Source organism: Oryzias latipes, chromosome 19, assembly GCF_002234675.1.
Source record: "Oryzias latipes chromosome 19, ASM223467v1".
Classification (NCBI taxonomy): domain Eukaryota; kingdom Metazoa; phylum Chordata; class Actinopteri; order Beloniformes; family Adrianichthyidae; genus Oryzias; species Oryzias latipes.
In genome coordinates this window covers 22,914,078-22,927,864 of record NC_019877.2, presented here as the reverse complement: position 1 = coordinate 22,927,864, position 13,787 = coordinate 22,914,078, and the positions used below count along the sequence as shown (strand labels likewise).

General features: G+C 44.1%; 1 protein-coding gene across 1 annotated transcript; it reads right to left on the bottom strand.

Annotated features, from left to right (window-relative positions):
- Positions 1-601: 601 nt before the first annotated feature.
- Positions 602-10,900, bottom strand: naglu (N-acetyl-alpha-glucosaminidase). The gene is made up of 6 exons (XM_023949575.1): positions 10,375-10,900; positions 3,760-3,907; positions 2,977-3,123; positions 2,557-2,642; positions 2,037-2,293; positions 602-1,943 (listed from the first exon to the last, which is right to left on the bottom strand). Exons 1-6 carry the CDS (start codon positions 10,794-10,796, stop codon positions 739-741), a joined length of 2,265 nt encoding a protein of 754 aa, XP_023805343.1. The 5' UTR covers positions 10,797-10,900; the 3' UTR covers positions 602-738.
- Between the last annotated feature and the right edge of the window lie 2,887 nt (positions 10,901-13,787).

Below are 13,787 nucleotides of genomic sequence, written 5' to 3'. Positions count from 1 at the left end.
TGGACCCCACAAGATGACAAGGGTTAAAAGTAATGTGCAGTTTGTCATGAGAGATTTAGATTTCAATGCAACTTCAATGTTCCAACAGACTGAAGGTCTGACTTCTTTGGTTTTTCTGTTATCAGACATGTCTGTAACAGAAAAACCAAAGAAGTCTGTTAATAATACAGACACGTTATTGAACTAAGACTGAAGGTCTGCTAACAGCTTTTCTGGAACAAAGTAGAAGTCACCGGCTGTAAGATGGCCTCCCCAGCAGCTAGAGGGGAGGGACCTCTCTGGAAAACGATGTCAGGGGTCCGGGCTCTCAGGAAGTTCAAGAGTGGAACAAACGTTTGGTCAGCTGACCGTCTTTGGGCTGAAGACGTAGCAGACTGTCCTGTCAATGGAGACGGTGTGGAAAACACACGTGATGGGCTGCAGCTCTCTGGGGGGGGGTCAAATCTGTGAACACACTCAGGTCTTGGGCCCACCTGTCTTTTTACCTGCAGAGGACCTTCATGCTTTCATGAACTTCTTCTCTACCTGCTGTGAGAGTAAATGCATAAAAACCCATTTGAGTGAGAGACGTGTGTGTTGGTTTTTCAAGAATCCAGAGAAATTTAAAAATATGATTGTTTATTGATAAAAACCACTGAAACTAGTCAACTCAATTTGAGCTTCCATACGTGGATAGTGCTGGAGGACAAAGACAGAAACATTCTTTTGCTGTGCCTGCAGACGGGCCTTGGCGGGGGCTTATAGCCTCTTGAGGGCCTGTGGGTAATATTTGAGGAAGATTCTGTGGGCTATCTCATAAGTGTCCCCTTGGGGTTTGGTTGGGTACTTCCTGCCGTTGGAAATGAATCCTTTTTCCACCCGGAAAACCGCTTGATTGAAAGCGTCCTGCTTGAATGGCAGCCCGCTGTTGAGACAGTCCACCAGCGTCTGGACGAACAGGCTCCACCGCTGGGCGTAGTAGTCCTCCACTAGGCCTCCCCACTCCTTGTTGGCGTAATCGAGGATCTCCCCGCTGGGACCCCACAGAGTCAGCTGGTTTCTGGCATTCAGGTCGTAAAGCCGCGCCTCCGGCTCGTCCAGGGCGAAGGATTGAGCCTGCTCCAGCCATGTCCCCAACAGGAAGTTCCGGTCGCTGTTCAGCAGTCGATTGAGTTCGGGAAACAGGTCGTAGATCAGAACGCCGCCGGACGTCAGCAGCTCCGGCATCTTTTTACTGTGGAAAGCATCTTTGATATCCTGGTAAAAGTATGTTGTGAGGTCTTGGAGGACTTGGCGAGTCACATCTACTAGATCATAGCGGAAGGTCTCCTTGGACATCAGCGATGGAGCTGCTTCCATGAACAACTTCCAGGTTTCCAACAGGTCGGCAGGGTCGTACCACAGACCCGTGTTCATGTTGAAGGAAGGCCTGCGCACCAGGGGGCTGTGGTTGTGGTTTCTGTAGTGCGGCACGGTGCAGTTGTAGACGCTGCTGAACAAAAGCTTCCATGCAGCGCTCAGACTCTCATGCATGCTGCCGTAGCGCCGCGCTGCGTACAGGGACGCCCACTTGGTCAGGTTGACGGACTCCTTCCGCCAAGCCAGTTCACTCATCAGCTCATATATGACAGGATTCTGGTGAATGCCCTCCGGGGTCATTCCTATGCCCACCATGGTTGAGTTCTTGAAGTTCAGGGCTTTAAAGGGCCCAGAATTGATGCTTTCCACTGTGCCAAAGAAGCCGTTGTTGCCGCCAAAGTTGTGCAGCATGCACCAGATGAAGGGCTGTCCGTAGAAGGACTCTGTGTAAGAGAAAACCGGCTCGGTCTCCGCAAAAAGATCTAACACGATCATGCGGCCCAGCGGGACTCCGTGCAGCAGCGCCCGAATCTGCGGCGGCTTCCAGAACGCAGCATCACTGAAGAACAGCCAGCCTTGCATCAGCCAGATGGCCTTTGGATCGACTGGGGAGACGGGGGGAAAAAAACAGTTTTTGTACAAATAATGAGTCATCAAAGCTTTGAGACACGACCACCACCCCCACCACAGACACACACCTGCAGTCATAGAGGCAAAAACAGAGCGACTGATGGCAGACAGGTAGGCGGGGTCAGAGGAAGGCGGGGTCATCTCGTTAAAAGTGTCAGTGTTGTAGATGTGATCGGTACCAAACTGCTTCACCACCTGCGACAAATAAAGGGAGCCGATCTGGAGAAAAAGCGGGTCTCTGGGGTCCAAGACGTAGGAGCAGGAGAAGCTGCAGTTGAAGTGAGCCCAAGGTCCCAGTCTGGTGACGTTGGCCTCTGGATGCAGCCTGCAACACCAGCAGCAGACCAGAGACTCATCAACACCAACAATACCACCCAGATGGAGAGACGTGACGGCAGAGCGCCATGACAGTCAGGCGCAGAACTACACAGAGCTTTGCTACTGCGGCTGAGGTTTTCAAAACCAAAGATGTTTAGGCACAAATCTTTAAAAAGGGAAACGTTATTAAATAAAGCTGTAACATTAACTGAATTATGAAATCATTATCTCTCATTTGCCATCACCCAGGCAGAAACACGGACGACTCACTTCAAAATTCCTTTGGGAACATTTCCGGAAAAGGCCGGAAGCACGGGGATCATTCCAAAAGCCCTCATTCTCTCCAAGATCCTGAACTGCAGAAGGAGAAGAAGAATCAGCAGCGTTTATATGAGGATGATCAGCCAGAGCACAGCAGGTCACAGGCCCTACAGACACTTCTGACACCACAGAGACGCGTTCCTCGTTCTCCGACAGGACTCTGACCCGACAGGCGATTGATCGTTTCAATCCTGAACATAATCCTCCATCAGAACATCGTCTCCACAAACATTAAAGAATTATAAAAAAGGAGCAGAACCAGCCTCAGATCAAAAGCTGATTCGGGTCTCCAGAACATTTCGAGTGTTTGTTCCACATATATGAGAAGCTACATGCGTGTTGGACGTAAGGGGGGGGGGGTGTCAGTACTTGAAGGCGAAGCTGGTTCACATGCCAGGACTGTGGCAGGGGTCCACCAAACTTATACATGTTGGCCATGCGGTTCCAGGCCAGAAACGCCGGTCCAGAGAAGAATTCCTCGATGTCCGACTGGTTTAGTCCAAGAGAGCGATACACCTGCAGACAAAACCAGACTCGTAAAACCGCGAGCGCCGTTGTGTGGCCTTAAAGAATGACACGCCCCTCACTCTCCCCTTCTGCCAGCCTTGTTTTATTTCCATAGCAACCATTTTATTCTTTGGTCACCTTGGGGTGACGAACAGGTCCATATTATTTTTAGAGCAATCGGATAAAGTAAACCTTTGGGTTTCCTTGGCAACAGAGGTTTTCTGTTAGCCCCACCCATATTCCTACTATGTTTATAATGTACGCTAGATTGTTTCGTTTGGCTTGAACCAATGGCTCATGCTTCCCTTTCTATCCAAATTGCTGCAAAAACGAAATGTTTTCTGTAAAAGTGAAGAGGATGCAGGAGCGAGGGTCCATGGATGAGGAAGAGGAGGAGGAGGAGGATTGGCTCTAAAGAGAAACCTCATTGGTTCAGAGCAGAGACCCTCACTCTCAAGGAGACCAGGGTTCACCTGCTTGGTACGCACCAGAGTCTAGGTGACCCCAAAATAATCAAAAAAAAGAACCAAACCTGCCTGTTTGAATCATCCTGAGGTCAATAGGTGAGGAAGGACTTTTTGAAGTACAGTAGTGCAGACATCAAACAACAGAGGTAGAGGCGCTGACGCACAGGTGAGGACCCACCTCTTGCCAAAGAGCTTCCTGGCCTGTGAAGGCCAGTGGTAGATTAATTCCATTCAGGGCCATCCAGTCGATCTCTCGTTCCCATCTGGGCCAGTCCCACCACACCGAGGAGTAGCTGACGGTGCAAACGTTTTGGTAGTACCGGAACCTGGAGACAAACGCAGAGAAACAAAAATGTTTCTTCCTGTTTGCACCCACAGTCCTCCTTTGTGTGCCTTGCTCACAGACATCAGTCTGGAACAGAAACAGGAGATGAAGGCTCTGCCACCCATGTTTGCTTCCTCCTGTGGATCTCCACAGATCCACTCTGCAAAAACAGGATCTTCAGAAAGGAAAAAAGTCCTCGTCTCAAATACAACGGTCTTATTTTCTGTCTTGCAAGACAAAGTTTTTCAATAGCAAAATAATCTTAGTTTGAAAAAAGGTGAGGAGAATTTGTTTAAGATAAAACCATAGCAACAGATTTTTTTTGCGTCACCCTTGTGCTATCCTAGGCACTTTAACATTGGGTGTGGGGTCATCTAGACCCACTAGACAGTGCTCTGAACCTTTTTTCTTCAAGGATTTGTGATCAGAAAAAGAAACACTCGATCACTGCATAAAACTAAATCCTAACTCGATCTATTCGAGACCCGTGGAAGCAAAAGAAGTTCTAAAAAGCGTCAACGAATTAAAAAAATATAAACATCTACAGATTGTAATTAATTGATAAAATTGATTCCATTGTTGACCCACTAAGCTACATTTGCAATTTATCCTTTCAAACAGGAACTTTTTCACAAAAAATGAAAATAGCCAAAGTAATCCTGCTACACAAATCAGGGGACAAACACCAGCTAACAAATTACAGACCAGTGTCTTTACTCTGACAATTCTCAAAAATACTGGAAAACGTATTCCTCACAAGGCTGGAAAGTTTTATTGAACAACACAAACTAATATCCGACGACCAATATGGTTTCAGAAAAAACAGATCAACATGTATGGCGAATACGCAACTAACAGAAGAAATTATAAATGGCACCGATAATAAAGAGTTCACAGTAGGAGTTCATGGATCTGAAAAAGCCTTTTGACACTATTGATCATAACATTTTAGTAAACAAACCAGAAAAGTATGGAACACGAGGACTGGAATTAAACTGGTTAAACAGTTACATTAATAACAGGCAGCAGTTTGTCCAACTGGATGACTTTAAATCATCCCTACTAAATTTAAGCTATGGAGTTCCACAAGGGTCAATATTAGGTCCCATGCTGTTCATACTTTACATCAATGACATACACTTGGTATCAAATACACTCAAATACTTTTTATATGCCAACGACACAAGTATAGTCTGTACAGGGGAGAGCCTCAGGGAAATTGTAAAAACAGTAAATACAGAATTAGGGAAACTGAAACAATGGTTTGACAAAAATAAACTGTCACTCAATGTTAACAAAACTAAATTCATGATTTTTGGAAATCGCCACATTCCTGCAGATTTGGAAATAAAAGCTGCTATTGATAATCTTTTTCTGGAAAGAGTGACTGAAGTCGAATTCCTCTGAGTAATTCTGGACGACAAAATAAGCTGGAAGCCACAAATAAAGCAGGTCAGAGCTAAACATGATAAAAGTATAGCAGTGTTGGGAAAAACGCATCATACTCTCACTCACAAAGCACGTTTACTAATATACTCATCCATAATACTACCATAGCTACAGTACAGTGTAGAAGTTTGGGGAAATACTCATAAAACAAACCTACAGTGTTTGTATATCTTACAGAAAAAAAGCTGTTCGAATGATTCATGGAGTGGACTATGGGTCACATACAAACGCTCTGTTTTTAAAGTCGGGTTTATTGAAACTATGGGATGTAGTGAAACTGAAGACGTCACTCATCATGTATGAAGCCAGAAATAACTTACTGTACTTCCAATAAACATTACAGCAAATTAATTTCAACTGATTTTCAAAAAGCAGAGCATTTGAACGACAAAAAAGAAAATGTGTTTTTCTAATTGTGGTGTGGATTTATGGATTGGATTGGATGAAGGTTTAAACAAAGCAAAAGTTTACATGTATTCAAAAAAAACCTACAAGAAGTCACTATAGTACTGTATAAGGCCAGAAACAATTAATTAAACAAAAAATGTCACTTTTGCACAGTTGCCATGCAGAATACTACCGTGAATGTTTTGTACCTATCTGTAAATAGCAATACGCACATCAGGTTTAGTAAAAAGGGTGGGAGCAGACAAGATTTCTCTTCCCCCCACTCCTTTTCAAGCACGCTGTATTGTTTTATGTCTTTCTTAAACCACTATATTGTGTTGATTTTTCATTTGTGTTTGAAATAAACTAAACTAAACTAAAATCTTCAGTGGTGTCCATGGATTACATGAAATCTTTCCACCTTTATCCACCTTAGTCATGGTAGGGAGAACACATTAATGTAAGCATAAGGGCTAAATACATTCTTGTCACTTTATCTAAATCTAATGGCAGTGATCTTTGGCATTGAAATCATTTCTAAGTCAATTAAGACGGAAACATCTCATCTATGTCTTTTTATATCGACTTATTCTAATAGAAAAAAATGACAATTAATAGTTCCATCAAGAGAATACTTTCCTTTTCATTGGTTGTTTCTGTTTTCCCCCCCTAACCCCTAACTACTAAAGCACTATACAGCAGCACCATGTAGTGCCCTGAATTTTAAAAGCAATTCAGACACCACGCTCACTACTTTTATTTATTTTTTTGATATGATTTAAGTTAAAATCTAATTAATATGAGCATTATTTATGAGTCCACTGTCTTCTGAGGATAAAAACGTTGATGGTTTATTAAAAAAAAAAACATTTAAATACATTTTTTTGGTAATAAATGTTCAGACGCAATGCATTGTGGTCTATATTCGCCGATCTAGTGAGCATTGATGCACACTGGTTTTTCACAGAGACTTCTGGGAAATTTCCAGGGCACTGGATTTTGGAATTATAGATTCAGACAGAACTAGAAAATGGAGAACGCACTATATAGGGCACTATATAGGGCACTATATAGGCCACTATGTAGGGCACTATGTAGGGTTAGGGTGGGAATCCGGACTCACCCAATTAGATTTTAACTTCGTGAAATCAATGACGTTTAAAAGATAAAGTAGTGAGCAGCATGGTGTTTGAATTGCTTTTAAAGTTCAGGGCACTATATCGTTTTTTAGTAGTTAGCGGTTGGGGGGGGGGGGGGGGGTGGCACAACCAGAGTGTCTTTCATGATCCACATGACATTCTAGGACCCCCACTGCAGAACCGTCAGCTCACAGTGGCTGCAGGGTTCCTGTTCAGCTCTGGTCCTCCGATGGTCAGCTGGCATTTGTACGCAGAGCCACAAAGAAAGAAGAAGCTGCTGCAGCCACAGACAGTCTGAGGGGAAACGTGGTGGAGTGAGTAGACATGTCATCATCAGAGGGTTGGAGGAATCAGACAGTTTTCCTTCCTCTTCCTATCCCTCCGCCTGATTGATCATCTTGTTGGGTTTACTATAGAAGTGTATTACACTGCTGACATTTTTCACCAAATTTTATTTTTTAAGGGTGGCAGAAACATGGCTTTGGACCACTGACTGTATCTGAGAATTGGACTGAGTGACCCCTCACCACATGGCGTTCCAGACAGGAAGTGGCTCCAAGAAGCCAAAATCCCATAGACTTGTATAGAGAAATAACCAGCTGTTCCTAATCATTCTGTTGGTCAGAAGAACCGTTCTGGATCTGATACCTTTTTTACCACGTTCTTGATGATCCTCATTGTTTTCACCAAATTCTTTTCTTTAGCGCAAATTATTAATCGACCAGTGGGGGGCCTCAAGAAAAGGAGGTGGTCTCACATCAAACGTTCAAAAGCTTTGATTTACAGATTCTCCTAAGCCCGCTTTCAAGTGGGGGTGGGGGGATTCCAACAAGCTCACTCCTGATTGGTCAGAGGGGTTCCCATAGAAACCATGACTCCAATAGATCTGAACCAATAACTGCTAACTGAAATCGTCTGGCTCCAACATGGCAGCCTCCGTGTCGCAAAAAAAGACGACTAAATTGGAGCCGGGTGACGTCACTCTGTCCAGATCTCATCCAGCGAATGAGGATTTTGTTATCCTTCATTTTCAGACTGTAATAGATTAAAAAATACATAATGATAAGTATTTTATATAGCCAAGTACATTTATCATAAAACCATTTAACACACATAACTTTCTGTCACTTTACCAACCCAGTTACTGTCATTTCTCTAAATTCACTGGATGTTTTCAGCACACAGACGCCACGGTAACAAACGCCTCCATGTTCCGTGTTTGACCCCGATTGTTCCGAGATCCAAACACTGAACAAATCTGAACTTCCCACCCGACCGACACTAATGTCTTAAAATCACCTCCACCTGTGCGCTGCAGGTCACCAAACATGTCGGAAAAGCCTCCAAGAAAATACATTTGATTTGCTCTGTTGGTCCCCTCAGTTCATCACCGGAAACAAACCGAACAAGAGCAAACCTTCTCCAGTTCTGCCATAAACAATCATGCAAATATTTCTAATCAAATATAAACATGTCGTCATTTATGTGCAACATGTGAGTTTTGATGTGGCTTTCTGCTTCAGATTACAAACAGGTTCAAGCGTCTGCATGCAGGGTCCATTTCCATGTTTGGGTTTCATCCATCCGTCTGAAACATTTAGGTTGGAGGTTTCTGCTAAAGCACGGTGACCTGTGACCTGCTATAGCTGCCACGGTCATGGGAAAGTGCCGTGCACACGTCACATGCACACGCACAAAAGACAATTGTAGAGCACGGTCCTTTAAAGGCTCTGGCCACAGAGCAAGTGTTCCCGCCGCCCCCGTGATCATGAAAAATAACACTTCATTTGTCATGCACCCCTGGGTTTTGCAGCCCGTCCCCCGAATAATGAAGACAGAGCGCGGCGGGCGGTCTGGAGCCCCCCCCCCCCCCCCCCCTCTAAAACATGGTGGAGTACAGCAGTCATCGAATAAAAACCGTACATGCAAACAACCACAGCGAGGGACGCGTGGTGCGTTCACTGAACAGATGATAACCCTTTTTATTCACAGCACTGCAGACGATACCCAACTAAAGAAATTAATGACAAAATTAATTAACCACAAAGAACAAAACCATCTAAAATGTGTGTTTTTTTGTTTATTAAAATAATAAGAAAGTTAAAAGTCTTTTCATTGATAGTTTTAAATGCCAAATGAATAATAAATGAGTAGGATGTATAGAATCGCCAAAAAGTTAGTCGAATCTTTTATGGATTTGTGGATCATGCATTTAAAATCATGTCAGATGGGAAGATAAACAGCCCTACTGAGTTCAAGCTGTTGTAATAAACCACAGAGGTCTGAGTCTGAGATTTATAACCCCGAGATGCTGCTGGGTTTTAAAAAAATTAATTACTCAAAATCAGATTGTTGCTCTGATCACTGATTCTCCTTTAAAGGAGATGTATAAACACTTGATCAGAAAGTGATAAGTGTCTAGCCCTTGTGCTATCCTAGGCACTTTATTATTGGGAGTTGGGTCATCTAGACCCACCAGGCAGTGCGCTGAACTTTTTTTATTCAATGATTTGTAAATTCAGTGGTGTCCATGGATTACATGAAATCTTTCCACCTTTATCCACCTTTGACAAATAACACAGTAAAACAGCTAAACAACTAAACACATTTGGTCAAAAACCCACATTAAACCCAAATCCGTCCAGACAGGCAAAGGGAATGGTATCCCACAATCCCTTGCGGTGCCGATCTAACAGCAGCACCAAAGTTACACCTACTTAATTGAATTAATTTGAATGAAAGTAGAATAAATGTCTGATAACTACGTGTTATTTTTAAGCTGATTTATCTAAAAATACTTGATTTATCTTAAATGAAGCAAATAATGAAGTTATATCAAAGTAAAACAGTTTATCTTTCCAACATCCATACGTGGTCTTTTCACCCTCTCATGGTGGAAAAAGTATTATCTGAGCTTCTTCATCCACTAAATCATCTTCAAATGGACACGCCATGCTGCTTCACCTCTCTGAAAACAAACTAACCTTCAACTAAACCTGCTCCAGACCAGGTTATGTTCAGAGCATGATGAGTTGCTATGGCAACTTGACATATCCTGAAATATATCTCTGTTTTTGGAACCGAAAGCTGAGGTTATCCACTTCCTTAGCCTCAAACTTACCGTGGTAACTAGCATAACCTGCTTTCTGGAATACCCCCCTGGTTGCCTGTTTGGTCATAGTACGTTTGCAGATAACGTGGAAAAAACAAAAAAACACATTTTTTCCAGCAACACATGAATGCAGAATAACTTTCTGCACCTGAACAAAAGTCCGTTTAGTTGTAGTGAACCAGAAACCAGAATTACAGGGAAAACAACAGTATTAAGCAGCATTTATTCCAGTTTGGCCAGTTTAAACAGTTTCACGGAAGACATAACCAAATTCCTCTGACCGTCATTTTCAGAGGAAGTGTACAAACTACACACTCCTTTCAAAATAAAACCCCCCGAACGCTCGACCCTCATGCTGGTGTTCGGGTCCCGCACACCGACCTGTGCGGGGTGTTGATGCGCAGGACGCCGCTCAGCGCGGGAAGGGGGCTGGGGAGCTCCAGCTGATCCCCGGACCAGGAAACGTGGCAGCCGCAGAAATACTTCAGGTAGTTGTAGATCCCGGAGGCCACCGCCACCCCGGTGTTCCCCGCGGCCACGATCCGGTCGCCTTTCCCGGAGCGGAGCTCGCACACGTCCAGGCTGTCGGGGGACAGGCTCCGGTTCACGGACACCACGAACTCCGCGGAGCGGTTCCCCAGCAGCCGCTGCAGCAGCGCGGACACCGCCGCCGCCTGCGCCCGGTCGCTGGCTCCGGGTCTGAGGTGGTCCAGAGGCGGGAAGCTGCAGTCCGCCGCCGCGAACAGACTGAGGACAAGCAGAGCCCGACCGCAGCCGGCGAGGGCGGACATGGCGGTCTTCATTTACATGGATCCTCTTCAGGAGGAAGAAGTTTGAAAACAACTTCTCCCCTTTCGCGATAATAACAAGGAAACGCAGCGGGGGCTGCCGGCCAATCAGAGGCGGAGCTGGAACCTGCCCACAAATCAGAGCTCGTGGTTCCTGCACGTGTCCGTCGGTCATGTGACAGGAAACCGAAACTTGTTTTAGAACTTCACACGATAACACACATATTCACATGAATAGTAGAACAGAAAGAAATAAAAAATAAGAAAATAGTACAATAAAATAAAATTAGAATTTTAGCCTAATACAAATATCATAATATTATATTTGGGATTGTCATACAGCATGTGATTCAATGAAAATGGACAGTGAGTTTGCTTGCATTTTTCTTTTTCATTAAGTTCAGTGATTGAAAATGTAAACAGATCTCTTTATGAAATCTATTAAATAACAGTTGGATTTTTAAAAATCAGCTCATGACACTGAAAGTTGGCTTAATTGATGAGCTAATCCAACTCCAACTCACATGTGGCTGTTAATGCGTGTACTAGCAGTATCTGGTGGTTTCTTTCCTCCCTGTGGGACATTCCACAGGTCGAGTTGTCAGGTGTTTCACACTCTCTGAACCCGCTCTGGTCAAAAATTGTGTTTTTAACACGTTTTTTTCTCACGATGGAGGACAGAAGCTGATAGAACTGAGATTAAAAAGGTGTTTCTGAGCATTTCTCTATTCAAATCGTTGTGAATCAGAAGCAGACGAAAAAATCCAGTCTGAAAAAGTTTGCAGTCGTCACATATAAACTATGATCAGCGGACCACAGCCTTCCCGCTCCGCCCCTTTCTGATCATCCACCTGCAGACAAATGGATCCATGAACGTCTTTGTTTTCCTGGTCTGAGCTGGAATCTGGATCTAAACTGGACGGATGGATAGATCTGATATTGCTGGATAGGGAGGTGGGCCTGCTCCACATCAACAGTCCTGCCCAGAACTCAGAAATAAACTTCTAATGAACTCCTGCCGATTTGCAGAAACTATGTCCCCCTTTGCTAAAAACACTTGTATTGCACACAAACCACAGGAATTACAGACAGACTGAAAACAATTTCATCGCCTCCTTCACAACTTCCAACAGGTAAACAGAAACCGCATCATATCTAGACCGCTGCACCCTGTGATGGTGACATCATGTTGTCACATTTGGTTCAAAAGTCATCCCATGAGCATCCCACACATGAATGACTTCACAATCTCCTAGCATGGACCAAATCTCTTCAAAGCAGACTAACATAGACAGACTCCGACACTGAGTGCTAAACTACCTAATCATCAGCATCGGGGAAAACCAGAGATGGCGGTGTACATCCGGAGAAATCGGTGCTGCCCCCTCATTGGTGGACATCCATTGAAATAGAGAACTCTTACAAGTACCTGTGTGTTCACCTCAGGAATAAACGGGACTGGTCCACCAACACCGGCTGCAAAGCAGGCTGTACCTGCTGAGGAGACTGCTGTCCTTTGGAGTAAGGGGGTCCCTCCCGAGGAGCTTCTATGACTCTGCAGCGGCATCATCTATGGCGCCATCTGCTGGAGGGTTTCACTCTCTTAAGTCCTCACCTTTGCGACGTCACACAGTTTTAAAACCATTAGTTCCACAAACAGTGATGTTTGTCTCATCACTCCAGAGTATTGAGTCTCAGTAGTCTTCCTCTTAATCAGCATGGGCTCTAGCAAATTCTAGGGTGACCTGAATCAGGTGTGTTGATGAAAGGTGACATGAAAAACATGCAGGACAGGTTTTTCCACTGCTGTCAGGCAGGTGCAGTTCAGGGTTTGAAAACAGACTTATAAAAGCAATTCATGTCCAAAGACGCTCAAAGCTGCAGGCAGATCGTCTGTCGACAAGTTACACTTGCTGATGCCATTTCATGATTTGAAAAGATGCCGGCCCGTTCTTTAGATCAGATAAATCTGTGCGTCGCATCACTCCTAGAAGCAATGTGTCCTAAGTATGACTGATGAAGATTTTTGTTCTTTTAACTTTAGCAGACATGTGAGTGAGGGAAACGGGGGTGATGAAGAAGTGATGGAGAAGTTTGGTGTTCAGGACAGGAAGGCAGAAGGACGGATGGTGGAGGACTTTGCTAAAAGAGTGGAAATGTCACACGGGGGGGGGGGGGTCCTCTTTTTCAGATGTAACATGGAAGAGATCAGCAAAGTGGCAGCTGGGAGAGTGTAGGCAGACAGCAGAGGATGGTGGTGTGAGGATGACTCTGGTGGTGAGGAAGATGAAGAGGAGAAGAGCAGAGCTGAAGACCAAGAAGTGGAAGATGGCTGTGTGGCTTTTAGGGAGGAAATGACAGACACTGTCCAGTCATCGGGGAGGTTCTTCTAGACCAGTGTTTTTCAACCTTTTTTGAGCCACGGCACACTTTAACCTTGACAAAAATCCAGCGGCACACCAGCATCCAAAAAATAAGGAGAAACTCATAGTCTGTATTGATCTACAGCCCCTCTGCAATTACACGTGCATTTTTGTGATAATTGTGGCAGAAAAAACTGGAACATCTAAAAGGTGTATTAAAAGTTAAGTTAGAAAATGTAAAAACTGTTTGATGTGTGTTTGTTGTGGTTTTAAGACGTTTAACAGGGAAGACTTATTGTGCGCTGAGATGCTGTCACATTAACCCAATGCATCATGGGAGATGTAGTGCAAACCGGATTCTGTGGAAAGCTGCACCACTAAAGACAAGCTTTAGCTGGTATTTTTGTTGGAACTGAGAGACTTTATGAGCAGAATCTGAACAAGGAAGTGAAGACTTGAAACACTTCTGATTGGTCAGACTGATGACGTGTGATTAAGACTCCAAGAATGATTGGTGGAGACAGTTAAAGGGGCGGGACTTTTCCTAAAACAGAACTGAAGCTGTGGCTAAATCGCGGTACGGTCATTATTATCAAACTGTCTTTAATAGAATCAAATAAACACAAAGAAGAAAGTATTTTAC

What these genes read in the sequence shown, in the direction of transcription:
- naglu (XM_023949575.1), bottom strand. Translation starts at nt 10,796, where the DNA reads ATGAAGACCGCCATGTCCGCCCTCGCCGGCTGCGGTCGGGCTCTGCTT. An exon ending in AGGAAGCTCTTTGGCAAGAG is followed by an intron (nt 3,124 to 3,759) that starts GTGGGTCCTCAC and finishes TTTTGTCTGCAG; the next exon opens with GTGTATCGCTCTCTTGGACT. An exon ending in TTTTGCCTCTATGACTGCAG is followed by an intron (nt 1,944 to 2,036) that starts GTGTGTGTCTGT and finishes CCGTCTCCCCAG; the next exon opens with TCGATCCAAAGGCCATCTGG.